This window comes from Pempheris klunzingeri, chromosome 1 (genome assembly GCF_042242105.1).
Source record: "Pempheris klunzingeri isolate RE-2024b chromosome 1, fPemKlu1.hap1, whole genome shotgun sequence".
NCBI lineage: Eukaryota > Metazoa > Chordata > Actinopteri > Acropomatiformes > Pempheridae > Pempheris > Pempheris klunzingeri.
In genome coordinates, this window is record NC_092012.1 from 2,783,120 (window position 1) to 2,810,279 (window position 27,160).

The following is a 27,160-nucleotide window of genomic DNA, read 5'->3' on the forward strand; positions in this document are numbered from 1 at the left end:
ATATAAAAAACTTAATTAGATAAATTAATTAATTAAATAAATTTAATAAAATAAAATAGTGTTAATAGTGTGCACTCCCCAATAAATAAATCTAATTAAAAAAAAATAAAAATACAAATAAATTATAATAAATAAATAAACACACACATATATATGTCTAAAATTAAAAAAAATCATAAATACAAATATATGAAATAAATTTTTTTATTGTTTACAAAATGCAAAGTGAGCAAACAGAAGAAGAATCTGAATCTGAATCAGTATTTGTTGTGACCGTCCCTTTGCCTTCAAAACAGAGTCAGTTCTTCACAGTTTCTGAAGGAACTCAGCAGGTCGGTTCCTCCAAACATGTTGGAGAAGGAACCTCAGTTCCTTCTGTCTCTTCATGTGATCCCAGACAGACTGGATGGTCTGGATGTCTCTGTCTGGTCATTAGTGGTGAATTTGTAGTTGTTTTAATGTGTTCTAGTCGCTCTGGATGCTTCTGTGTGTTCTGCAGTCATGAACTCTCTCCTCCTGGTTTGGGTTAGAGGTGTTTAAAGGTGTTTTGCGAGTAATTTCGTTTGTTTTTGTAGTATTTTTGCACATTTCAGTCATTGTGTGTCTCTTTCTGGTCATTTAGTGTTTATTTTTAGTCTCTTTGCATGTTTTTTCTTTTATCATGCAACTATTTTTTATCAGTGAAAGCAGGAGAAGCAACATAGATCACCATATTTTGCTTTTATTACACCTAAAACATCACAAACCCAGAGGTTTTGAAGAGAAAGAGAAAGAGACAGATAAACAAACCTGAACCAGACGATAACACGAGGAAAATATGGTGGAAAACAGGGTAGAGAGACTCCTCAGAGAGTTGTTATTTAGTGGAGTATAATGGAAGATTAAAGAATAAAAAACTTGACATATAACATCAAGCTGTTCCACAAAAACCTTCTGTCTACATTATTTCCTCGCGTCACTACACACACTCACCACCATGTGAGTGTTCAGATCCTTAAAGTGGAAACACTAATACCGCACTGTGGAAACACCCCACTGCTCTGAAAATGTGTTTAAGTAAGAAAATATAATGAGGAAAATCTACTTAAAGCTTTAAAAGTCAAAGCACTCAATGCAGGAGCTGAGCAGCACTTGTACATTTTGCGTATTTAATGTACAAGAGCAAGCAAGCAGTAAATCTGAATTTGTGAAGTAATTAAAGGTGCCAGATAAAAGTAGAAAAGCAGGAAAATAAAAAAAGTAAAGTGTCTCAAATTAGCATTAAAGTGCAGTAGTTGAGTAAAAAGTACACAGTTATGTTCCACCTCTGAGTTTAGACAAACAAAACACCTGATGCACTCAGTTTTAATGACTTTACAGTATAATTCATAATGGACGCCGAGCTAAAAGTCACGCAAATGAAGTCGACGGCACGGAAGAGACTGAAAAACTTTTAATGCAGAGCAGCGGATGTGACCTGATACAACATCATCATCAAAAACCTAACATGAGTGAGAAAAATAGAAGAAAATTTAAATTCTAGGTGGAAAAAGCTTTATTTAAAACACAGCGTAGGGTCGCTCGACCTTCATCACACCACCTGATCACGTCTTCACCTGATGAAGAGATCAAAACACTGTATTTTCAAATAAATATAAGGTTTTTTTTTTGCCAACTACTGTTGTTTTTATGGTAAAAAACTGGTAGTTGTTGTTTAATTTCACTGTAATATTTACTGTACTAATCTACTAATAAGGTAAAATGAATATAAGTAGGTAAAACATATAAATAAAAATGTGATTAAAAGTTTTTCTTATTAGAAATAGAAGCTGTTTTGTCATATAATTAACATGAAAATACCATATGAATAGTTTAGTCATGAAATAAGAAGTACTTAGAGTAGAGTTACATTCCATCTCTTGGAAACTGATAATAAATATAGATATCTCACAACTAATAACTAACACAGGTGAATATTGATAAAGCAACAACAGCAAAGATTTACTTGAGCTTTACTCCAATCAAACCACATCAGTAATCCTTCTGTTATATCCCTCTCTTCACAGCAACCACACTCCATTGATAAAAACAGCGATTTTACACAGGAGTTGCTGCTTCGACCTGCTGCCTCGATCTGTTAGTTTATTTGTGCCATTTTGTGACTTTGGTGTTTTAAAGGATTAGTTTGGCTCCAACACAATATTTGTGTAACACATATTAGCAGAAATAAGCTCACCAGTTGAAGCAGCAGAGACCAGCAACTCCTGTGTTCTTTGAGGTAAAATCACTGTTTTTGTGAATGGAGTCTGGTGTGTGTGCAGAGAGCGATATAACGTCTGTTTGTGGTTAAACCAAAAGGATCTTCCAGGTCTCTCTCTGTAGGGATCCTTTCCATAATGCTGTCACACACTTAGAATAACACTCTGAGCCTGTTAAGGGCCCTGAAGGATTTCATGATATCCATCGCAGCCTGTTAGCTGTCGGCTGCCTGCTGAAGCGATCTAACCAACCAAAATTTACTTTACAAGTTAGCACACAAAACATAAAACCGGAGCTCATTAAACATGATGTTTTGTTATAAATTAAACCAAACAGTTTATTCAAACAGGCTGAAATGATTAACAGAAGGCAGAGGGTTTGTGTTATTACAGTTTTTCTCTGCAGTACGTGTACATTTTGACACTGAGAACAGATTTCAGCTCTTCTGCTCTCAGTCAGTAGTTTCCAGGCTCTTTTTTTTCTGCCTGAGGAGGAATCCATCGCAGCTCTGGCTGAACACGCAGAGGTTACACAGCTTTTGAGCTGATGAGCAGCATGAAATCCCTCAAAAAGAAATGTTCAGCTTGTTCACCGACAGCGCGTCAACAAAATGTCAGCGGAGGGAGTTGGTGTGTGGGAATGTGAGCTGACAGAGGTGGAGGAGGATTACAAAGATAAAAAACCTTTTTATGGTCAACGGGAGCGAGTAGTTCTGATGTCCCAAAATTAAAACCACATGGAGGAATGGGAAAACTTTAATTCTATTTAAAGAAGGAGCACGACCAACCACATACTGGATTCATCTCTTCTTGACACTGTGATGGAGCATGAAATCTAAATTAAGTTACTAAATTAAGGACCAGACTTGTTTGTGGCGCTCAAAATGGTTTGGCGCTCGTCTTTCCAAGTATGGAGTGAAAATGTCTACTAACATTTTTGATAACTGAACAAGCAGTGGATGAGTTTTGGCTAATTTCCAAACCCTTCGTAAAGTTGTTTGTGATTGGTGGCGGCCATGTTTTTGGAGGCCAAAGGCGAATTGTTAGCCTGGCGTTGTTGTTAGGACCCCTCGGTCCTTGTTTTGACAGCCGGAGGATTCAGTCGGTCTCAGGAGAAGTTTATTCAGGTCACAGGTAAAGTAGGTGCAGCGCTGGGCTCGTGACAGACCTCTCCGGAGAGTTAAATGTCTGTTTTTAAGGTGTTCTTGGACAGAGTCGTGGCCGTTGGGGTTCGTGCGTCACAAGTAGCACGACCCTGAAGTGATGCTTATAATATTAATAATAATAATAATAATACATTTTATTTTTAGGGCGCCTTTCAAAGCTCACAAGGTCGCCGTACAGAATACACATAAAACATACAATATAATAGATAAAACAGGTGTAAAAACATGCAATAAAATACAGTAGCAGTGCAAAATGAATCAGAGGGAGTATAATATAATAATATAATAATATTCTAACAGTTGTGAATGTTGTTTGCGTAGGCGTGTATCTATAGTCCTAACTTTGGTTCCTGCTTATCGGTTAGAGTGAGTGTTGTATCTTGTTTTTGTCCTGGACGTTCTCAGACACGGCTCTTGTGCAGGTCAAAAACATTTTATGGTGATATTAAAGTTCTAATTTAACATTAGAAGAATTAACACCGGCACAGGAGCTAAGAAATGTGCCGCTGTGAACGGGGGAAGCAGGAAAAACAGATGTTAGCCTCCTTAAAGTCAGTTTAAGTGTACGGTATGTTTAGAATATATACCATCAGACAGCCCTCTCCAAGGTCCTTCAAAGCCACCAGACTCCATTGACAAAAACAGTGATTTTACCTTGAGTCACTGGTCTACTGCTGCCTCAGTTTGTGTTCATGTGTGTTTGAAAGTGTTAGTTCAGATACAAACTAACAGCTTACGGCTAAAACACAACATCACAAGGACGTCGGCGTTGCGGCAGCTGGAGCTGATGGCGTCCACTCTAGTTGACGCTTCAAAGGCCACCAGAAGTGCGGCCACATCAAGCGGCACAGAGCAGGTGAGGTGGGCAAGAAGTCGGACAAACAGACGGCAAACAGAACCCACTTTTCATATGCAAAATATGAAGAAGTTCATCTTGAATGTTGGAGAAACACTTTGACTGTGACTTTAACCTGCTGTCTGCAGCTGCAGCACAACAAAGCAGGAAATGCATCCAAGAAGCACATTCAAAGCAGACAAAATAAGAAACGTAGCCTAATTGCTCAGCAGGAAAATGACCAAATCCACAAAATCTGAGTCGACTAATCAGCCAGGCTGAACTCTCCACGCCTGAAACGCTCCCTGTGGGACTTAAAGCCCGGTGGGACGTGATGCAGACGTTTTCAGGGTTACTGTGTTGATCAAAGCAGGGGCAGACCAGCGACTTGCCTTTGCCCTTCTGCTACTATAACCTCTTCTACCACATCCACAGTCTAATGAGTTTTAATCCTGCTAGTTCAACAACTTCTACCGGTAACACGGCTTCACTTGGATGTAATCTCCTTGTCGGCCGTGTCACATTTTTCATACATTTCTTCAAACTTTCCCAAGAGAAGCCAAAAAGAAATCCTCCACCTCCGAACACCATCTGGTGTAACGAGTAAATGCGTCTCCCCTTGTGAATTATGACACCCTGCTTCACTTTGATGGAGGTTCACATCCACGGAGCGGTCCTGCCTTCTATAATTAAATGTACCATAATTAAAAGTTTCCCGCAACTTCTGACAACTTCTCATCAACCCTGACGTTCCCGAACCGTCCGGCTTTGATGTGAGTGTGACGAAGTGGAACTGTGGGGGGAAAATAGGTCAAAATTTTTAAATTATCTTCATCAGCGATGAGTGTGTTAACACTGAACAGAGCCAACATGATGATTAACAGGACCAGAGGCCACAACGCCATCTACCACAGAAGAAGAACTCTTCACACAGACGTCAACGTACACACAGTTTATTAAGTGATATTTGAGAAACTGCACTTCTTCTTCGCCTTTTTTCTCATAAGTCAAGTTTCTACAGTTAGTGTTAGTGTGTAGTGGAGGTCTATAGTGTGTGTGTGTGTGTGCTAGTTAGTCAGTGTGTTAGTGTGTAGTGGAGGTCTATAGTGTGTGTGTGTGTGTGCTAGTTAGTCAGTGTGTTAGTGTGTAGTGGAGGTCTATAGTGTGTGTGTGTACTAGTTAGTCAGTGTGTTAGTGTGTAGTGGAGGTCTATAGTGTGTGTGTGTGATAGTTAGTCAGTGTGTTAGTGTGTAGTGGAGGTCTATAGTGTGTGTGATAGTTAGTCAGTGTGTCAGTGTGTAGTGGAGGTCTATAGTGTGTGTGTGTGTGCTAGTTAGTCAGTGTGTCAGTGTGTAGTGGAGGTCTATAGTGTGTATGTGCTAGTTAGTCAGTGTGTCAGTGTGTAGTGGAGGTCTCTGAACACATGCCATTATAACGCAGTAGAAGACGAGCTTTAGCATTAGCATGTTGTTATACCATAGAAGAAGAAGAAGAGGAGGAAATGAGCTGATGTAGTTAAAAAAGCTCCTCAACAGTTGGAAAGAAAACATGATAGAAATATGATGTTTATGTGTTTAATTCTTTGCTGCTCTGTGGAGAGATTTAGTGAAGAATTATACTTTTTTTTAATATCTGAACTGTTATTTTCTTTACACATTGTTTTTTCCTTCCTCTTTGATATTGTGTGAACTGACACTGGGAAGCCTTAAAACACCCACAGCCAGTTTTTGTTTATTCCTCCAACCTCACAGACCCAAAACTTCAATGAGCAAATATTTTTACACTTCAGAAAAACTAATCTTAGCTTCCAAAAACTGGTATCAACAGAGAGCAGAGAGGCTTTTAATCCCAGGTCGTCTAACGTGTCGCCCCACGACGCTATCGTCAGACATCACATGCAGAAAACAGCTGACGAGTTTTCTAGCGACTGTTACTTTTGATCTCAGAGTAAAGGTGTTTGTGCCACGGCTGCTCCTGTGGCATGAATATCATTAGAATAAAGTCAGCAGCAATTAGTTTTTCACACGTTGTCACAGAGCCTCGGGAGGAAAAGGAGAATGGCACACATGACTGGAAAAAACTCAACGCAGATGTTAAAGTCGCCTTAAATCCTTTAGGCAGAGAATACATAAAGAGAAGGAGGATCAGCCCTTAAAATGGAAACAAAGGAAACCATGTCAGCTCATCTTGTTTTCCTCCACTTGAATTCAGTGATTAAATGAGAGCGGGATGGTAAACTGAATGGAGGCGTCTCTTTCGATGTGCAGAATCTGACGCAGGGATGAATCACACCGAGTCAAAGCTACAGGCTCGATTAATACGAGCAATTTGGTGGCGTTTTTTCCCCCCAAAAAAAGATTTCCTGACAGAAATTACCAAATGAATCCGTGTCAGCATGCGGCTGCGATTCTGAGTCAGAGGCGAGAAAAGAGTTCAGGGCTGAAATTAGAATAATGTGATGATTAATGTGATTCAGAGTTTTTAAGTGTTTACCAGAAACAAAGTGGTTTTTATTTTACAAGAAGTCCTAAAGAGTCCAAACAGATCATTACAGTTACTGAATATCTGCAGGACTGTCTGGTAGAAAGACACCAAGAAACCAGCTGTAGAAGTCTGAAGTATAAATACAAGATGAGGCCGTGGAGGGTAGAAATAGGAAGTGGCACTGATGTTTAACACTTTATCAGGCAAGGGACCATACTTGGTAACTTAAGTGGGAGTTCAAAATGGCCGCCCCTTCCTCACCATGAGGCAGCAGAACTACCAGATTTCTCCGAGCCAGTCAGCGACAATCAGGCTACATGACGGACCGGCAAGAAACCATATATGGTGACTTCACTGACCTTCATTTTCACCATAACATTGAGATTTTTTTTTTTGTTGAAAAACTCACAAAAGTAAAAAAAAGTCTTGTAATGACCACCAGTAATGGTTTAGGGTTGAAATTTAGAATTTCTAAGTATTTCAGTGAGTGCCCTATAAAGGGTCTTTACGATTTACTTTTTTCTTTAAGGGTTTAGCGTTACTTTCCAAGTTTATTGTGGATTAGAAACTGAAATGCGCATAATAATAATAATAAATAATGATATTTCTATACTTTATTTCTGTAAGTTACACAGTGCTTTACATGGTTAAACATCCAACCCTTGAAATAAAACCTTTAACCCTTTCATGCATAGAGGTCACTACAGTGTGCAGCTATTCAAAAGCTGTTTTCTTGTATATTCATGAGTTTTGATGGCGTAGCTGCACATCAGCCACCACAGTGGAAGCTACTGCATCATCTCATCCACTGCTACCAGTGGGAAGCCACTGCAAGTGAAAAAAAAAAAGGGAAACCAAGATGGCCGACAGACAGACAGAAACACCAAGTTGCTCGTTTTTTTTCTGTTCAAACCTTCTAGAAAAAGAAACCATACAGGTAAGAAAGATATGGGGTTTATATTGGGGTTTATATATGATTTTATATTGGGAGGAAATTATGATTAATCACATGTCCACTGAATTGTACATCATGCATCACTGGCTACATTTCAACTACTGGACATGTAAAAATATCTTTATAAAATTTGGGTTGAAAAAAAAAAAAGTTCAAATCTTGTTTTTCATGCCTAAAGATAAATAATAGATAATAAGTAAAAGAAATATAAATCCTGACTGAGGTTATCATAATTCATGCGTGAAAGGGTTAAATAAATCCTTAGAATAAAACAAAATGAAAGAACTGATCCGCCTCCATAATCCTTAACATATCATATATCGACAAAAAAGAAGACGGGAGAGTAGATTTCCAAGTCTTACTAACAGTCTAAACTCATTTTGGCCTTTTTATTCTTGATATCAGCGACATAACTTCTGTCAAATAGTGGCATTTTATAGATAATGATCGAACGTCCACATGGTGGTGAAAGCGTCAGAAAATCAGATTTAAAATGCTGCCGAGCTCCTTTCACCCCCAGGATCCTATTTTAATGTGCTCCTGCCAGTTGACCACAGTTTTTAAAGGTCAGTCCGTCCTTAAATGAGCCTGTTATGGTGTCGGAGCCCCCCAGGTCGTCTCTCTCTCTCTCTCTCTTATTCTCACACACAAAATGATAAGATAAGCCCTTATAGATCAGTCACTGAAGTGCTCCCTCCTTTCAAGACTGAGTTGGTTTGAAAAATTCATAAGAAGCTAGCAGCACTATGAGATGGAGCTGATTGATGGGATAAGGCTAATTACTGAGCGACAGTGTGTGTGTGTGTGTGTGTGTATATATATATGTATGTGTGTGTGTGTGTGTGTGCTTCCCAAAGAGGAGTGATGAGACCTGACCACCTAATGAAGATTAATGACCTGTGGCGGCTGCAAAGAGACAAGAGATGGAGATGAATAAAGGTGAAAAAGGGAGAGACGGATAAAAACGACGACGACAGACAAACAGGAAAAAAAAAAAAGTCAGAAAAATAATAATGTCCCGGAGCAGAAAAAGACAAAGATACAGACGCAGGTAAAGGTGAACAGTCAGAGACGTCTCTGTCCTCGCCACTGAACGTTAAACCTTCTGACATTTTGCGTTTTAGCTCCTTATTTTTCTTCAACACGCTGACAGATACAGATGTTTTGCGGTGCCTGCTGGGAGCTCACTGCTGTGACACCATCCATTTAAGTTCACTCTCCTCTGGTTTTATTAATATGGTTTAAAAGAAGAAACCATCACTTATTAATGACCTCCTTTTGTATGACTCAGCCTGTATTTTAGAAGTCAGATCTTTTATAATTATACTGTATAAAACTAAAGTACAGTCGGTCCGTTCCTGCACACGCTGGTTCTCCAAATCAGAATAGTAGTTTTTAGAGCGATTGTGTCATGATTTAACTATCAGAAGTTGGAGAAAGTTCCCCAACACCACTTCACGAAAATAAGTCTGATGCTATTTGCACATGGGCGTAAATAGTCTTTACACTTTTACCCTGAGATCAACAGTCTGCATGTGATGTCTGACGTTAGACCTGGGATTAAAAGCCTCTCTGCTCTCTGTTGATGCCAGTTTTCGGAAGCTAAGATTAGTTTTTCCTGAAGTGTAAAAATATTTGCTCATTGAAGTTTTGGGTCTGTGAGGTTGGAGGAATAAACAAAAACTGGCTGTGGGTGTTTTAAGGCTTCCCAGTGTCAGTTCACACAATATCAAAGAGGAAGGAAAAAAAAACGTGTAAAGAAAATAACATTTCAGATATTAAAAAAAAAATGTGTATAATTGTTTTATTTCCACCTGTTGAGGAGCTTTTTTTAACTACATCAGCTCATTTCCTCCTCTTCTTCTTCTATGGTATAATAACATGCTAGGATGTCATTCTCTTCTTCTACTGCGTTATAAGCGCATGTGATCGGAGCATTAGCGCCACCTGCTGTTTATCTTAATGCGCCAACTCCTAAAATTTCTGCTAGAAATTATGTTTTATATAAAACTAATTTGCAACAATTGGTGTGTGGTGCACTAATTATGATGCACTAAAATAATTTTATATTTTTTTTTATGACTTTTGTAAGTATATTTATCATCTGTTTTATTTTTGTTCCAGATATTTGCTGCAAACACTTTTGACTCCAGACGATCTGAGAGGTCTGGATGGTTCAGAGCGAAGCAGCAGGTCAAATATTAGTGTTTGAGTATTTTGTATATTTATATTTATATTTGTAGTATTTTGGTCTGAAACCACTCAGCACTTTATAAACTGACAACATTATTTTAAAATCAATTTTCTGACCCACAGGAAGTCAGAGTGAAGATCTGAGATCCGGAGTAATGTCGTCTACTCTCTTGGTGTTTCAGTTAATTCAGCGTCCTGATTTATCTGCAGCCGTCTGATCGGATTTTTAGGGAGACCTGCAGAGACGCCGTTACAGTAGTCGAGCCTGCAGAAGATAAGATAAGAGATAAGAGAGACTTTATTCATCTCACACTGGGGATATTTACTGGTTACAGCAACAGAGGAGACAGAAAAGGTGCAGAAACAAAGTAAATTACAATTCTAATCAATAAGTCTAACAATAATTGTGTTTATTATTATTATTATTAGGTGTCCAGTTTCTGTAGCAGAGGTGATGCTGATGGACAACAGGGTGGTCCCAGTCGTGGAGGTGATGAGGAAGAGGAGGAAAACAGGTCTGGTGAAGCAACCGTGTTATGCAGAGAGTTAGATATATATTTTAGGAACGGGTCACATGTGTGGGTCAAAGGTCACAGTCTGGGGAGCTGAGTGCTGTAAAGCTCTTCAGACTCTCACAGCAGCCGCTTTGTTTGTCATCCACAGTCGTCTCCAATATCATCACGTCCCTGTGACTTACCCATAATCCTGAGCGCGTGTCGGCCGCAGGTCAAGGCCGTGTGACTTTTCACCCACCGTCCGCACCCAACGGTGAAGGTCAGCAGGCGATCGATGCGTCACCTGTCAGCATTTCATCACACCCGGATAGGTTTCACAGGTGGAAAGTTTAATTACAGCACCTCCGTCAGGCCGGTCAGCGTAGCTCACCAGACCCCAGTCAAAAAAATGCATAATTAGTCCAAGTTTAGTCCACAAAGGAGTCTTAAGCCTGAGATATAAAACATGTCTCAGTTATTGTAGCAGAACATATCTGCAAATGTGTTAGAGATGTGACACAGTTATGAGCCGTTATTTTAAATAATAATTGTGAACTGATGGTTGTTGACAGACGAGAATGTGTGTTCACAAAAACAGTGAAAATGCCAGTAGAGTTCTGTGTGTGAGGTGTGACCGCTGGATAAAGAGATCCATGTATGAGGCTTTCTTCTTAACAAGCTTTTGTTTTACACGTGACATCTGTACACGTTGATTTGTTCACACCTGCTGTGGACAAGATATTCGCAAATATGTTTGATGAGTGTGTGTGTGTGTGTGTGTGTGTGCGCGCACTCTGAGTGTTATTTGTACTCAAGTGAATATTATCAGTCAAATATTACACTTTTTTCTCCACTGACAGCTTTTGTTACTGGCTATTTCATATAATAATATTACTTTTAAGGTTTTACATGCAAATATTAACTCAGTGGCATCTTAAATATGTAGAAACTGTAGAAAAAGTGTTTAAAATCAGCTCTAACACATCCACTCATGACAGCAAAATGCCAATTACACACTAAAGCCTCAGTAATTATCATCCAATGATTAAAAATACGATAATAAAACACTTAACTTTTGATTTTTTAGGTATATTTTGCTGCTAATACCTCTGAAATTTTGCTAAAATACGATTTCTAATAAAGGACTTTTACCTGTAATGGAGTGTTTTTACTTAGACGTACTAATGCTTTTAGTTTTAGTGAGTAAAGGATCTAATTGCTTCTTCTGCCACTGCCACAAACAACTTTCAACTAAAGCAGCATTTACACCACTAATTCCACTGAAAAATGCTGCAACATCTCCGTCCTTTTTTTTCTTTTCTGCTTCAGGTGGAACAAGAACATTATTAAGTAGGTCTCTAATGAGATTAGCTTCTCTGCTAAACCCCACCAACCCCAGTTACCGTTACATCACCAGCGCTGTGCTAATTATTATATAAAAAGGGTCGGTTAAAAGTCCAAAGTTTAGTATTACAAACGCGTTAAATACAGACAAGAACGCGGCTAAACGATTAAAGCTTTTTATTAGAGACCACAAACAAAACTGTTATGGATGAATTATCAAAATAAAAGAAAAAACTGTGCAGTTAAATGTTCTCTGTCAGTGTTTTCCTGTTATATCTGATGTTTCAGGAATAATATCACGGCTGTGTTAAAGGATAACTTGTGTATTTTTAAACTCTTGTTATTCTAAGTGTGTGACAGCATTATGGAAAGGATCCCTACAGAGAGAGACCTGGAAGATCCTTTTGGTTTAACCACAAACAGACGTTATATCGCTCTCTGCACACACACCAGACTCCATTCACAAAAACAGGGATTTTACCTCACAGAACACAGGAGTCGCTGGTCTGCTGCTGCTTCGATTGGTTAGTTTATCTCTGTTATTGTGTGTTAAACAAATATTGTGTTGGAGCCATATTAATACTTTAAAACACCAAAGTCACAAAATAGCACAAATAAACTAACAGATCGAGGCAGCAGGTCGAGCAGCAACTCCTGTGTAAAATTTGTGTTTTTATCAATGGAGTGTGGTTGCTGAGAGGAGAGGGATATAACAGCTGTGATGTCAGAAGGGTTAGTGATGTGGAGTCCCATGAAAAATGAGGAATAATAATCTAATAATAGAAAATATAACAGTACAACAGTCACAGGGACACTTTTCTGCTTGAAGAAGACTTTTACTTTAATACTTTAACCACATTTTCCTCATTATATTCACATACTTTTACTAAAGTAACATTTTTACCCATAACAGAGTATTTTTTAATACTTTTACTTAAGGATCTGAATACTTCCTCCACCACTGTCAATTCCCCCAAATAGTTTCTAAACGTTCAGCCTTTAAGTTTTAAATGTTTTAAAACTCTTGAGTTCTTTCTCTTTGTCTTGTGTTGAAGTAAGTTATAGATAAAGTTATAATGGAATTTGAAATTAAAGGGCTGCCTGTCGCTGATATGAGGGGCGAGAACTCCTCCTGGTGGTCAGACGGGAAACCAATACAGAGTGTGTGTGTGTGTGTGTGTGTGTGTTCAGTGTGTTCAGTGTGTGTTCAGTGTGTGTGTGTGTGTTTAGTGTGTGTGTGTGTTCAGTGTGCATGAACAGCATCTCTGCTTGGAAACATAATGTACGAGCTTCATGGGACGTCATGACACTGTGAGCTTGTTGTTCCCACACAGAGGAGACGTGTGTGTGTGTGTGTGTGTGTGTGTGTGTGTGTTTGAGTACTTAGTGCCATGTATGACAGCCGGGTGTGTGTGTGTGTGTGTGTGCACAGCGGTGCCTTGTCCACATGTGAAGCCGTTATGTGTCCCAGTTTGTGCCAGTGTGAGTGTGTGTCGTTGGACAGGATGGAGCGAGATGGGAGAACATCTTTGTGTTGCTGGTTGTTGTTCAGTCTCGTCCATCTCTGGGTGTTATGGGAAAAGACCGGGAATATGTCATGTGGTTTCTCATTGTCTCACTGTCCCATGACAGGAATTAAAAACAACACTGTGTCAGTTTGTCCCTCAGTATCCTCTTAATCTTTAGAAACAGACTGGAGGAAATGGTGCTTTTGCTTGGGACTATTTTCAGCGGCGGATTGAGTGTTTGTAGTGATGAAGGAACATGACACCCAGTGCGACAGCAAGGCTCACTGCTGAGTTTTTAAAGGAGTATTCTGGGATTTTTAAATCTGGGCCCCACATTTATATATTTTGGGTGAAATGAACAGTGTGTACCAAAAGTTTTGGAATCTGGATCAGAGTAGGTCCACTAAAAGTGCTTGTTTTAGCCACTGACAGGCTCAGATTGTTATTCTAAGTGTGTGACAGCATCATGGAAAGGATCCCTACAGAGAGAGACCTGGAAGATCCTTTTGGTTTAACCACAAACAGCCGTTATATCGCTCTCTGCACACACACCAGACTCCATTCACAAAAACAGCAATTTTACCTCACAGAACACAGGAATTGCTGGTCTGCCGCTGCCTTGGTCGGTTGGGTTTTTTTGTGTTACAAATATGGTGTTGGAGCCAAACGAGTCACACAACAACACAAACAAACTAACTGATCGAGACAGCGGTAGACCAGAAACAACCATGTAAAATTACTGTTTTTATCAATGGAGTCTGGTGGCTCTGAAGCAAGCAATGCCGCAGCTGTTTGTGGTTAAACAAAAAAGTTCTTACAGGTCTATTTCTGTAGGGGTCCTATCTGCAATGTTGTCAAATAACAATCTGAGCCTGTCAGTGGCAAAAACAAGCACTTTTAGTGGGCGTACTTTGATTGGACACAATTGTGGAGGCGATCTACTGGACCAATTACAAAAATGTTGTGTCTGCCGCTCATTTTGAACCCAAAATATGTAAAATATCAGAGCTATCCTTTAAGTTTAAGCCTAATGAATTGAATAAAATCACTTGTGTGTGGCCCTGTGTGTGTGTGTGTGTGTGTGTGTGTGTTGTATGTCATCACTAGTGAATCCACATCAACAAGCAGGCTGATCCAGTAACTTTAAACAAGTCTGTCTAACCTGAAGAGTATTCAGCCATGTGAGAAATGTCTCCAGCTTCCAACATTCCTCTGCTGGACTCCTCCCAGAATGCATCAGGGCCACCGATACACAACGACCCATCCAGCTCAAAACAGATGCAAGTATTTTAGTAGGAGGCTGCGAGTCCTCTGCTGGCAGGCGTTTAATGCAATATGTGCCCGTAAGATGAAGTCACAAACATTGCAACTGTAGTCGACTCCCACTCGCCGGGCAGCACAGACGGGGCATTATGTGGACGAGTACCAGCTGGTACCACGGGCTCCTCATCCTCCTGCGGGACTTCATTTGTTGGTGCCTTTTGGAAATCAGGACATGGAAGTGAAATCGAAGAGCAAACCTGTGGACGTTCTCCTCGGATGCGTCGTCGCCGTCTGCCTTTGTGCGGCCTGTGCGGCCGAAAGACGTGAGTAGAGCTCTGGTGTGTGTCATGTGTGGATGCTGAGGGTCCATACAAGTCTGGGTATTTGGGATTTTCTATTTCCCCACATGTGATCTCTGATGACGAGAAGCTAAAACTTGTTATTTCCTTCTCCGATTCCTTCATCTGAGGGATTTTTAAAGGCCTAAAGAGGCAAAAGAATCCAGTGTTTCACAAGAAAGAAGCAGAAATTTGACAAAAGTTGGAGAAAAATAACAGAACTTTGTGCAGCTTCAGATTCTTTAGGTCCACTTAGGTTTGGAAATACTGCTTTAAATGATAGAAAATACTGAAAAATATCCCTAAAAAAGGAGTTTTTAGGGCTTGTTTTTCAGCACTGTGTGAAAAATCACTGTCCATATATGTAAAGATAAGATTTATCACACACTAGATAAAAGCAGCATTGATCTAAAGCCTTCAGATCACAGTCAGACCAGCTGTTTCACCCTGTGTCCAGCCTTAATGCTAAGCTAATGCTATAGTGTCATGTTTACTGTACGAGACGTGAAGTTCTCAAAATGCCGAACTATCCCTTTAAGGTAAAACACTTCAGGTGAACAGGGTAGAAATTAATAATAGTAGGTATCATCATGAAGCCTTACTCACATTAAGATAATAATGTGTTACAGGTTTTCTGATGTGTTATGGTACAATATGAAAATGATGAATTATTATCTTTGTAAAAAGTTTTTAAATTGTGTCAAAATATTAAACTTCTATTAAAACCTTCATTCTTTTATATTATTTCATGTGGGGCCATGTTCATGATTTAAACTGTTGTGTAACTGGGCAGGTATTTTTACTGGGAGCACTGGTCTGGGTACTGGTCTGAGTACTGTCTGAGTACTGTCTGAGTACTGGTCTGGGTACTGGTCTGGGTACTGGTCTGGGTTCTGGTCTGGGAATTGGTCTGGGTACTGGTTGCAGGACTGGTCTGACTACTGGTCTGAGTACTGGTCTGAGTACTGATTGCGGTACTGGTCCGACTACTGGTCTGGGTACTGGCCTGAGTACTGGTCTGGGTACTGGTCTGAGTACTGGTCTGGGTACTGGTCTTAGTACTGGTCTGGGTACTGGTCTGAGTACTTGTTGGATGTCTCAGCCGTTGTGTTTACACAAACAATCCCAGCGTGGTCAGATGGAGGCTGGGGGGTCAGTAAGGGGTTAATAACAGGTTAAACCACCCACAGAAACTCTTTTAGTTTTAAAGGTTTCATGTTTTAATCTCACAGTGTTAGTGGTTCTAATACTACTTCAGTGTTACTGAGGTAAAAGTATGAGAACATAATGAGGAAAATATAGTAAAGGTATGAAAGTAAAAGTCTTTTTTAAGAAGAAAAGTCTCCCTGTGACTTTAATATTATATATATATATCTCAGTAGATTATTATTCCTCATCACTGATGGAAAAGCAGGATTTTACTGCTTTACTAAGTGGTGAGAATAGTGAGAAAGTGACTCCTTCAGCGATGCTTGTTTCAGTCCAAATCTCTATATTAAGAACAGAGAGAGACCTGGAAGATCCTTTTGGTTTAACCACAAACAGCCGTTACATCGCTCACCAGACTCCATTGACAAAAACAGTAATTTTACATTGTGGGACACATGTGTTTCTGGACCAGATGTTGTGACTTTGGTGTTTTAATACCTTAGATTGGATCCAAACAAAAACCTTTTACACACCAAAACTGCACAAAATTACAAACAAACAAACCGATCGAGGCAGCGATAGACCAGCAGTTCCAGTTTTCTGTGAGCTAAAATCACTGTTTTTGTCAATGGAGTCTGGTGTGTGTGCTGTTTGTGGTTAAACCAAAAGGATCTTCCAGGTCTCTCTCTGTAGGGATCCTTTCCATGATGCTGTCACACACTTAGAATAACACTCTGAGCCTGTCAGTGGATCAAACAAGCACTTTAGCACTTTAAATGGACATTTGATCATGTTGGATGTTGGATTTTCACTCATGTGTCTAAACTCTTGCTTTGTCCACCTCTCTCAGTCTGCACGGTTCCTCCAGGCCCCGTGGCGGTCTCAGAAAACAACACAGCTGATGTGCAGGTGGTGACGATCAGCTCCATCAGCGATGTGACGCTGACAGTCACCGTGAACCCTGAGGATCTGTTCTACCTGAGAGGGAACGCCCTAATGGTAAAGAAAGGGTTGGACTACGAGGTAATTATAGCGAGACTGATCCAGGTCTGTCTTTAAGACTCTCAAATATGCAGTAAGATCATTTTTGTTTACCTGGAAACAGCCGTTATTTCACTCTCTTCAAAGCCACCAGACTCCATTGACAAAACCAGCAATTTTACTAGTGACTTGCTGGTCTACCACTGTCTCGATCAGTTACTTTTGTTTGTGTTACTGTGTGACTTAGGTGTATTGAAGGGTTAGTTCGGATCCAGTTAGTTTGTTGGTGTAACAAACAATAACGCAAAAAAGCGAGCTGATCGAGACAGTGGTAGACCAGCAACTGCTGCGGTCTGTGAGGTAAAATTATTGTTTTTGTCAATGGAGTCTGGTGTGTGTGCAGAGAGTGATATAACGGCTGTTTGTGGTTAAACCAAAAGGATCTTCCAGGTCTCTCTCTGTAGGGATCCTTTCCATAATGCTGTCACACACTTAGAATAACAATCTGAGCCTGTCAGTGGCTAAAACAAACACTTTTAGTGGACATAATCGATTGTGTGCGTTGCCCTGAAGGATTACGTTACAGCTCGGTTTCTGCTTGTTCTTGGCTGTCGGCTGAGGTGACACTCCAAAAGCTTTTGCACCCTCCAGTTACTTCAAACCCTAAATATACAAGAATAGGGTCCAGGTTTTAAAATATTGGAGTTACCCTTTAATACAGCAGTAATATTAACAGGAAAACGCTGACAGAGAACATTTGACTGCATTAGGAATCCTTTTACCTGAGATACTTTAAGTGGATTCAGCTGATGATACTTTTATTCACTTGAATGCAGGACTTTTACTTGTAATGGAGTGTTTTCAGGTATTAGTGCTTGTAATTAAGTAAGTAAGGATCTGAATTTAACTAATGTATCTGCTGTGTGTGTTTGTCAGTCCCTGTCCAGTGCAGCTCTGGTGGTGTGGGTGCAGTGCAGCAGAGCAGGCTCCAGATCTGTGAGTACCACAGTCAAACACAACACCACGATAATAAGAAGAAGGAGAAGGAGCGTAAACATCGGCCACAAGGCCACGACGCCGTGTGTGTGTTTCTCTTCATTCTCAGTGAAGAGGAAGTTGCTGCTGTGCTCTCTTCCAGGTGAACGAGTCGGTGGAGGTTTTGGTTGAAAACGCCAACGATAACCCGCCAAACTTTGCACAGAACCACTTCGTACTAGAAGTGAACGAGGTGAGTGTTACACAGAGCTACTTACTGAGAGGTAATCCGTCTTTATTTTACTCTATTAACATTTTTAGTCAGCTGTAACAAAGGTATCAGCCTGAGGAAATGTTATGAGGTATTATTACAGGTTATCGTATTATTCTAGTTAACTAAAACTAAACTAAGAACTAAAACTAGGTGTGAAAGAACGTTTTAATCAACTGTAACAATAATAAAAACTGCAGAAAAGAACAAAAACTAAGTGAAGTTAATTAATAAACACAGGAAATGTCTTCAGTGTTGGTGCAGATCTTCATATCTGTATTGATTATAATCCCGATGTGGAACTCTTAAATCTGCCCCTGACCAACATCCCTTATATTATAAGATATAATGAAGTAAAAACTAATAGTGAAACTAACGAAAACGAAACATTTTTAAACAATACAAACTGAAGTGAAGCCAACAAACCCACCCTGGAAACTAAACTGAACTGAAAACAAAAATTAAGAAACAAAACGAACATAAAAACGAATGAAAAAACATTAAACTATAATAACTGAAAGGCTTCGTTCCTGCTGGGGACAGTTTACAGTTTGTATATTGTATGTATATATGTTCTAGATATATAATCCATCTTTATTTTACTCTGGCTGTTGCCATGGACACAGAAATTAAACTGTTGATTTCTCTATAAAAAAGCAGTGTAATAGAAATGAACCCTGACAGTTTGTAGCTGGACCTCGACCCTCTTTAATTAATTTACATTATACTTTGACTCCACAACATTTTATCTCACCACAATACACACTTGTTGAATTCTCGATTCTGATCTGGTCAGTTGCAGAAATCTGCAGTCGGTTATTTCTGTGTAAAAGACTGTCGCTATGGCAGATTATAGCAGAAATAAAATCATTTTTTAAATCAAGAAAGTCACTTTTTTAAATCAATAAAATCAGTTTTTAAATAGTCATTTTTTAAATCAATAAAATCAGTTTTTAAATCAATAAAATCATTTTTTTAAATCAATAAAATAATTTTTTAATCAATAGTCATTTTTTAAATAAATAAAATCATTTTTTAAATCAATAAAATCATTTTTTAATCAATAGTCATTTTTAAATAAATAAAATCATTTTTTAAATCAATAAAAAAAAATTTTTAAATCAAGAACGTAATTTTTTTAATCAATAAAATAATTTTTTTAAATCAATAAAATATTTTTTTAAATCAAGAATGTCATTTTTTAAATAAAGTAATTTTTTAAATCAATAAAATCATTTTTTAATAGTCATTTTTTAAATCAATAAAATCATTTTTTAAATCAATAAAATCTTCTTTAAATACATTTTTAATGTTACAATATTGATTCCTTTGGTAAGAAGCAGGTTAACGCTGCGTTCAGGTGATTCAGGATCCTTCATCATCCTGTCAGGGTTCGTCCTCCCTCAAACATTTATTTGATAGATGTGGTTATTGAGGTGTCGCTGCCATAACCTGAGTGAATGATCCCAGTTCTTCCTCCCACAGTGTTTGATGTCGTCTTGTGTCTCCTGCAGCTCGCTCCACTAAACTCCAGCGTCGGACTGATAGAAGCTACAGACGTCGACTCGGAGCCGCTTTACTATCGATTAGAGTCTGCAACAGTAAGGACCGATCTGATGTCGCCATGCCAAGCTTGTTATAGTTTTATTCTTTGTTATCTTATCTGATATAAAGTTCATAATATCCTTCTGTTCTTATTCAGGATAAATATTTCCGCCTGGAAAACATCAACACTCCAAAGATTCTGGTCAAAAGCGTCCTGGACTATGATGTTGTGCAGAAGATCTCTCTGGTTTTACATGTGCAGGTACAGAAATCACTCACTTTGATTTCCTTTATATAACTTTTTATTTGTGCCGTTCAGTTCAGACATTCGTCATTTGGCAAATCTATAAAATATAATCTAAATAATTTATCAATCTCAGGATTCTCTTATACACTGTCGCCCATAAAGTTGGAATAAAATGGTTTTTTTTACCTCTTCTCATGAAATGATTGTGACAATGTGATTTATTCTTGATAAATAAAGTTTATATCTTCTCTACTTTATTGATCAAACTCTTCCAAACACATCACAGTGAAACTTAAACCACAATGAACCTTTGCAGACTGTGTATTCAGGCTTTAACAACATTGGGGGATTATTCCAACTTTATGGGCACCAGTGTCGTATATTGTATATTTACATGTGAATTTCATGGACAAACAACAACAACAAACCTGATAAAACTCAAGAAAATACTGAACAAACAGTAAAATAAGAATTAAAATAAATAGATAAGTAAAAGGAGTTCTAGTTTCAGCTTCCTGCTTCTCTTTGACCTTTGACCTGTAAACGTGTCTCCAGGACACGTTCAACGGCTCGGCGTCCGACCAGCCCTTCTTCACATCGGTGGCGACCATCACGGTGCACGTGAGGGACGTCGACAACCGGCCTCCGTGGTTCCAGCCGTGTTTGAGGACCAGCTTGGGCAGCGCCAAGCTGTGCGTGAGCGCCGGCTACAGGGGCAAAGTCAACCTCACGGAGAAGGAGGTGTGAGCGTCTGAGTTCATAACGCTTCACCTGACAGCACCCAAGTGCCCATTTTCTATTCTATTATATATTATTATAAGTTATTATATTATTCTAGTTAACTCAAACTGAACTAAAAACCAAAACTAGATGTGAAAAAACTCCTTAATCAACTGTAACGATGATAAAAACTGATCTTCATGAAGGGTTTTCTATTGATTATAATACCAATGTGGAACTCTTAAATCTGCTCCTGACAAACATCCCTTATATTATAATAAATAATAAAGTAAAACTAATACTGAAACTAATGAAAACTAAACTGAAACTAAACATTTTTAAACAATACAAACTGAAGTGAAACCAGCAAACTGAAACTAAACTGAACTGAAAACAAAACGAACATAAAAACAGTTATATTGATGTTTATATGATGAGTGTGTTTATAAATATATATATTTGTATCATCTGTTGTTCAGATGGAGGTTATTCTTACTCACAGTCAGTGGAGGAAAGAGGTGCTGATGAGAAGTTACCTGCTGTTTCTGGGAATTAATCAATATATTTACTGAATTTACTGAAGCTGCTTCACAGACTGAGATTTTTACCCTTAAAACATAAAAAGAGGTTCTAAAATATGTTTTCTTCTGATTTAAAGCTAATAGTTTATACAAGTACAGCTGGAACAATTAGTCGATTCATCTTAATTAACTACTTTGCCAACCTTTTACATAATTTTCATATAAAAACGGTTCATGTCTCTTGTTTTTAATTCTTTTTTAAATCATAATTATGATAATAGCATACTACTAAAGTCACAGGAGGCATTTTTCTGCAATCAAAGAAATGTTAACTAACAAAGGAAAAGGCTTTGAGAAACGTAAATGTAGAGGAAACAAATGTTCATAGTCCAAAAAAAAGACAACTTTGAAAAGAAAAACTCTCGTAACGCAGTTTAACGTAACGTTGTTAACACTATTCCTTCAGTTGTTTCTATTTTTGTTACCTAAACCTAAACATTTCCAGCCTCTTGAATGGTGAAGCTGCTGCTGTAAACTACAGCTGTGAACAAACAAAGCACAGAGATCAGTGTGTAGGTCACTTATTGATTATTTTATGGTTTGATCAGGATTATTTACATGAGCTCGTGTAGATGAAACCACAGATAATGATGAAAATCAAGCAGTGTACTGGAACTCTTTTTCCAAACCTCGAGGACGTGGCCAGACTTCAGATGTGATATCGGTGTTGTTCGGTGTTGCAGGTGTGAAGCAGGTGGATGAGTGTTGCCTTTGAGGTCGACGCCGTTGTGGGAGAAATGTTAATTCATGTGTTGTTTTCTGGACGGATGCTGTTTGCACCCAGAAGTCGACACTATTTACACCCACGTGTTTGTTGGAATGGATGTTTTGTGTTTTATGTACGCTGCCTTTTATATTTGTATTATTTTAACCCAAACCATCATCTGTTCTAAACCTAACCAAGTACTTTTGGTGCCTAAACGTAACCAAACTGCAACAATAATGATAAAAGAAAACTATTCACACAGAGGTGTAACTAGTAACTAGTTACTGGAGTAAACAAAGGATCTGAATACTTCCTCCACCGCTGATCAATACAGACGTGAGCTGCAGGATCAGTGCCTGATGTTTTTAACCCACAGGAGGGGCCGTTGGTGCTGGAGCCCGGTCCGGTGTTCGCCAAGGACGGAGACAAGAACCGGAGCGAGCACATCAGCTACAGGATCCTCCGAGGTCCGAACCAGAACCATTTCACTGCACATTCACTAGGACTGCTGTTATCATCGTCAGCATTAGGAGTGTTTTCACACGGCACCACTTTTAAAGTCACTTCTTTAAACCTGTTATTGTACAAACTGGTTCTCTTAACTTTGTTATTGACTCCTTTAATTATTTTATATGGTTTTATTTAACATATTTTACTCTTACTCATACAAATCTCCTTTTTTTAGAACTTTTAAACAGATATTTGTTATTATTATTGCAGGACTGTAGTTTTAGCTGAATGTACCTAATAAACTGAGTGTATGAAACAGCTAAAATGTATAATTACTGAAACTTCCTGTGTCCCTGTGATTGATTTTGTGTATCTAAAGATAACTGTGCTGCTTTTGTTGCTTGTTGCTCATGATGTTTTCTGTCTTCATCAGGAAACGAGGGAAATATTTTCCAGATTGATGAAGAAACAGGGAACATCACCATGGTTAAAGCTGCTGACATCATCGGCCCGATAACTCTCACTGTTCTGGTCAAATAAAATCATTTGTCTTATTGATCTGTGGTGGTTTTGTGAGGCAGACCAGCTGGGATGTAACCCACCTGTGATCCTCTCCTGGCCCTCAGGCGTCACAGGTGACCAACAGGGATCAGTTTGCGGTGACGCAGGTGACCATCGAGGTGATGAAGAAGAGCAGGAACCCTCCTCGCTTCGAGAAGGAGCGATACGAAGGGTTCATCTACAGCAACTCGGTCCCCGAGAGCATGATCCTCCGAGACCGAAGCACCAACCGACCGTTCAGGGTCCGAGCTCGGGACGAGGACTTCGCTGCCGTGAGTCCTCTTCATGTGCAACTGTGTTGATATTATTAATTATTTATTATTTATTATTACTAATATTCAGCCTTCAAAACCATTAATATGAATCTGTTGCTGCAGATGTTTTGTAGGAACCTTTACTCAAAATGCTAAATTAGATAAATGACACCAGTTTGTTTTTCAGTCCTGACTGACTGGACAGTTGATTGATTGATCGATTGATTGATTATTCTCCAATGAGGCAAAAAACAACAGAGCCGGGGAGGAGGGGGATTTTCTGAGATAAAAATGGGAAATTTCTGAGTAAAAAAAAAAAAATCTTCCCTGTTATTATTTAAGATTAAAGCAATAAATCTGTGAGGAAAAACTCCAAAATTTACGAGAAGAAAACTTTTATTTTCTGAATCTGATTGCAAAGTATAATAATTACTGCAGACGTAGTACACGTCAGGTGGCCTCCTGCTACTGTTATGATGTTGATCCAACCTTGAAAAGTTTATTTTCTTATAAATTTCTTTTTTTTTTTTTTAACTGTTTATTGTTTTTCTGAACATTTTGTTAAAACAAACAACTGGACACATTCTCACAAGTATACATCTGCACGGTTACACAAGTAAAAACAAAAACAACGATGTTAAGGTCAAATAAAAATAAGAACACATACATAAACAAATATACACAGAATAGGTTAAATTAGTCATTAATTAATTAAAAAAAAAAAAAAGCGGGGGAGTGGGTGCTTCAGAGTACTAATCTAATTCGGTTTGATAAAAGCTAAGGGCTCCATCTCCATTCTTATTTGGAAATCATTTTGCATAATTGATCAATAACAGGTTGCCATTTCTTACAAAGTTCTGACTTTAAAAGTTCCCCAAACTCACTTGAGAAGGAAAAAAAAACACCAAACTCTGCAGCTCTACTCAACTTTTAGCTTTTGCACCTCGTTGCTTTATTTCTCACACTGCAGATATATATATATTTTAGGAGCTGGTGGAGACCAAACCGGAGCTAAAAGACATGAATATTCATCATGTTGACACAACCAGACATGAGTGATATTTCTGTGTCTTACAATGTGAGTCTATGTGGTGGTTTTCTGACCCATTAACCTGAACTAATTGATAAGCTGATGGTAAATCAGGGTGTGTTTTGGTGTCCGTCTGCCCCCTAGTGGTCAAAAATAACTGAATGCAGCTTCAAATGACAAAATCTAAAATCTTTAAACTATTTTTATTTTGTGTGTGTGTGTGTGTGTGTGTGTGTCAGGGTGCGAATCCAGATGTTAAATATGAGGTTCAGTACAGCAGCTACGTCAACGTGACCTCGGACGGTTTCGTGATCCTGAAGAGAGTCGTGAAGACGGAGTCCTTCGCGCTTCAGGTGACGTGATGTGACATTTACTGACTTCTTTATACTTGTTTTTATAAAAATGTTATTTATACGCTTTTTTTTTTTTCTGAATGCAGCTCAGAGCGGTCGACACAACAACGGGCGAGTTTGGAACAGCTGCCCTCTCGGTTCAGGTCATACCTGGTAAGACGGTGATTCTCTGTCATATTGGCAAATTAATTACAATAAAATAATAGTAATCTAGTAATCTATAATAAAAATCTAGACATTAAAATGGTTGCAGAATTTCAAATGATGTCCAGTCACACTCTCCTGCCACTGAAAAGGCTGTTTGAGGAATGTTTCCCTAAAATCTACAGTAGCCAGATGTGAAGATCAAGTGTTGAGACAGACGAACACACTTTTCTCAGTTATTCTGGTTTATTGATTGATTGGAACCTTTCAGCTGAGGTTGGACAGATTTTAGGGACATGAAGCATCTGAAGATCCTCCAAGAAATGACGTCACAGTTTGAGGTTTAAATGTCACAATGCATTTTATATTTACATATTTGAATGAGCAGTTCTGGGAAATCCCAACGATGAATCCTGCAGGTGTAATCTTGACTCGCTCACCTGTTCTCCGCCTGCAGCCGTGGCCATCCCGTCTCCTTCGAACGTCGGCTACCGACCGGGCGACATGGCGCTGCTGGGCCTGGTCATGGCAGCTCTGCTGGTCCTCTGCCTCATTGTAATCGGCTTCCTGATTTCCCGCGTGTGGAAGGGAAACGCCAGCATGGACAAAATATGTGAGGTCGGTCAGGACTTTTCTTTGGGTTTTCACCTCTGGAGAGTTTCGAGGAAAGCATTTTATGTGTTTATTATGTATTTAAAGTCCTATTTGTTGTATACTATACATGTTTGTTCCCATATTAGAGGAATACTTCAACATTTTAGCTTTATTTCAGACCAGAGAGTTGGAGGAGAACGTATGGGGTTAGAAACGATTAGCTTACCTTAGCAAAAAAACTGGAAACGGGGGGGAAACAGACATCCTGACTGTCCAAAGTGGAAAAAAAAAAATCAGCAATGAACACATTATGACTTAACATTATGACTTATTTCCTTAATTCATACAAACAAAAATGTAAAAATGCTAAGCTAAGCTTCTCATTCAACTCTTGATAGGAATGTAAATAAGTGGATTTCCCAAACAGCCTCTTACTGCAATAAAAGTAGAATAAGTAGGTTGATTTTTAACCGCAAGAAACTTAAAATCCACCCGTCCCTCTAATTCATTATTTGTTAAACAGTCTTTGGAAAGAAACAGACAATAACCTGTAAAATAAAAACACAAAACTACAATAATAATAATGTTAAAACTCTGGTTTCTTTAGCAGCCTTTTGTTCTCACGGTGCTGCACAGGCGCCTCCACACTGTTGCTTCAGACGTCAGAGACAGACTCAGCTGCTTCATGCTGCATGTGCTCCTCCTGTGTGGCTCTGATGAATATTCATCAGCTCAACCCCACAGAAGGGCTCTGTGTTAAAACAGAGCAAATGAACCTAGCTCACTCTTGGTATCATCTGTAACGTTACACAATGCCACGCTTCATTAACCGCTGTATTAATGAGGGGCCCCTCTCCCGCCTGTAGTGCCTGGGCCCCTGCCTGAAGTCCGACCCGCCCCGGTCCGGCCACAGGGACTCCCTGCAGTACACCAACGACGGCTTCCAGAACGAGGGCGACCAGAGCCGCGGGGGCGGCAGGCGCTGGAACAACGCGCTCCCCAGACGGAGCACCTTCCCCCAGCCGCGAGGCCGGGTCATCCCCCTGGAGCGACGGAGCCACCACTGCTCCTCCTGCGGCGTTTTCACCAACCACGTCCCGAAGGGGAGCCCCGCGGCGAGAGCGTCCAGGAGGGGCAGAGGAGACGGCGACGAGTACGGCAAGAGGTCGATCCTGGCCAAGCAGAGGAGGAGGGAGGGCCAGAAGACGGTGTGGTTCAAGGAGAGCGAGGACTCCTCCGACATCGAGGTGGAGATCATCCCAGACACGGTGGGCCGGGTGGAGGAGGAGACTGAGGAGGAGCTGGAGGGGGAGATGGAGATGGAGGGGGTCGTTAGAGACCCGGCGGCCCCGCTGAGAGAGTCAGACGGCGGGCAGGAGAGCCAGAGCGCGGCGCCCGGCGAGGACCAGGACTGTGGGAGCGCCGACTCGGAAAAAGAGAAGCGAGGCCAGGAGCAGGAGGGCTGACGGAGGAGGTCAGAGGTCAGACTCAAGTCGGAGAAAACGTTCACGGAACTGAGCTGATTTCTTGTCACTTTTTGGAGACAACAGCGGTCCAGGGTGACGCCTCCACCTCCTCTGGATAACTGCCAAACCTCAAGAGTAGATTCAAGGATCCAGAAAGTATTTATTTTCTACTGTGAGTACCTTAGAGTTCAGCGCCAGAGGTAATAACTTCAACACTTCACATCATTAGTATAGCCCCTCACAACCTGGGTCTTATTTTCATGGTTTTGGTGATCATTTGTATTGATAACATCTTGTACTCACTGAAATAATCGCT

General features: G+C 39.6%; 1 protein-coding gene across 1 annotated transcript; it reads left to right on the forward strand.

The window, feature by feature from the left end:
* The first annotated feature begins 14,711 nt into the window (after nucleotides 1–14,711).
* Nucleotides 14,712–26,984, forward strand: cdhr5a (cadherin-related family member 5a). Its single transcript, XM_070835705.1, is given in 14 exon segments — nucleotides 14,712–14,802; nucleotides 16,817–16,989; nucleotides 17,884–17,943; nucleotides 18,086–18,175; nucleotides 19,708–19,784; nucleotides 19,868–20,000; nucleotides 20,541–20,726; nucleotides 22,369–22,459; nucleotides 22,876–22,973; nucleotides 23,069–23,275; nucleotides 24,527–24,640; nucleotides 24,727–24,793; nucleotides 25,242–25,402; nucleotides 26,245–26,984. Coding segments are annotated over 14 exon segments (2,148 nt in total). The 3' UTR covers nucleotides 26,845–26,984.
* Nucleotides 26,985–27,160: the final 176 nt, after the last annotated feature.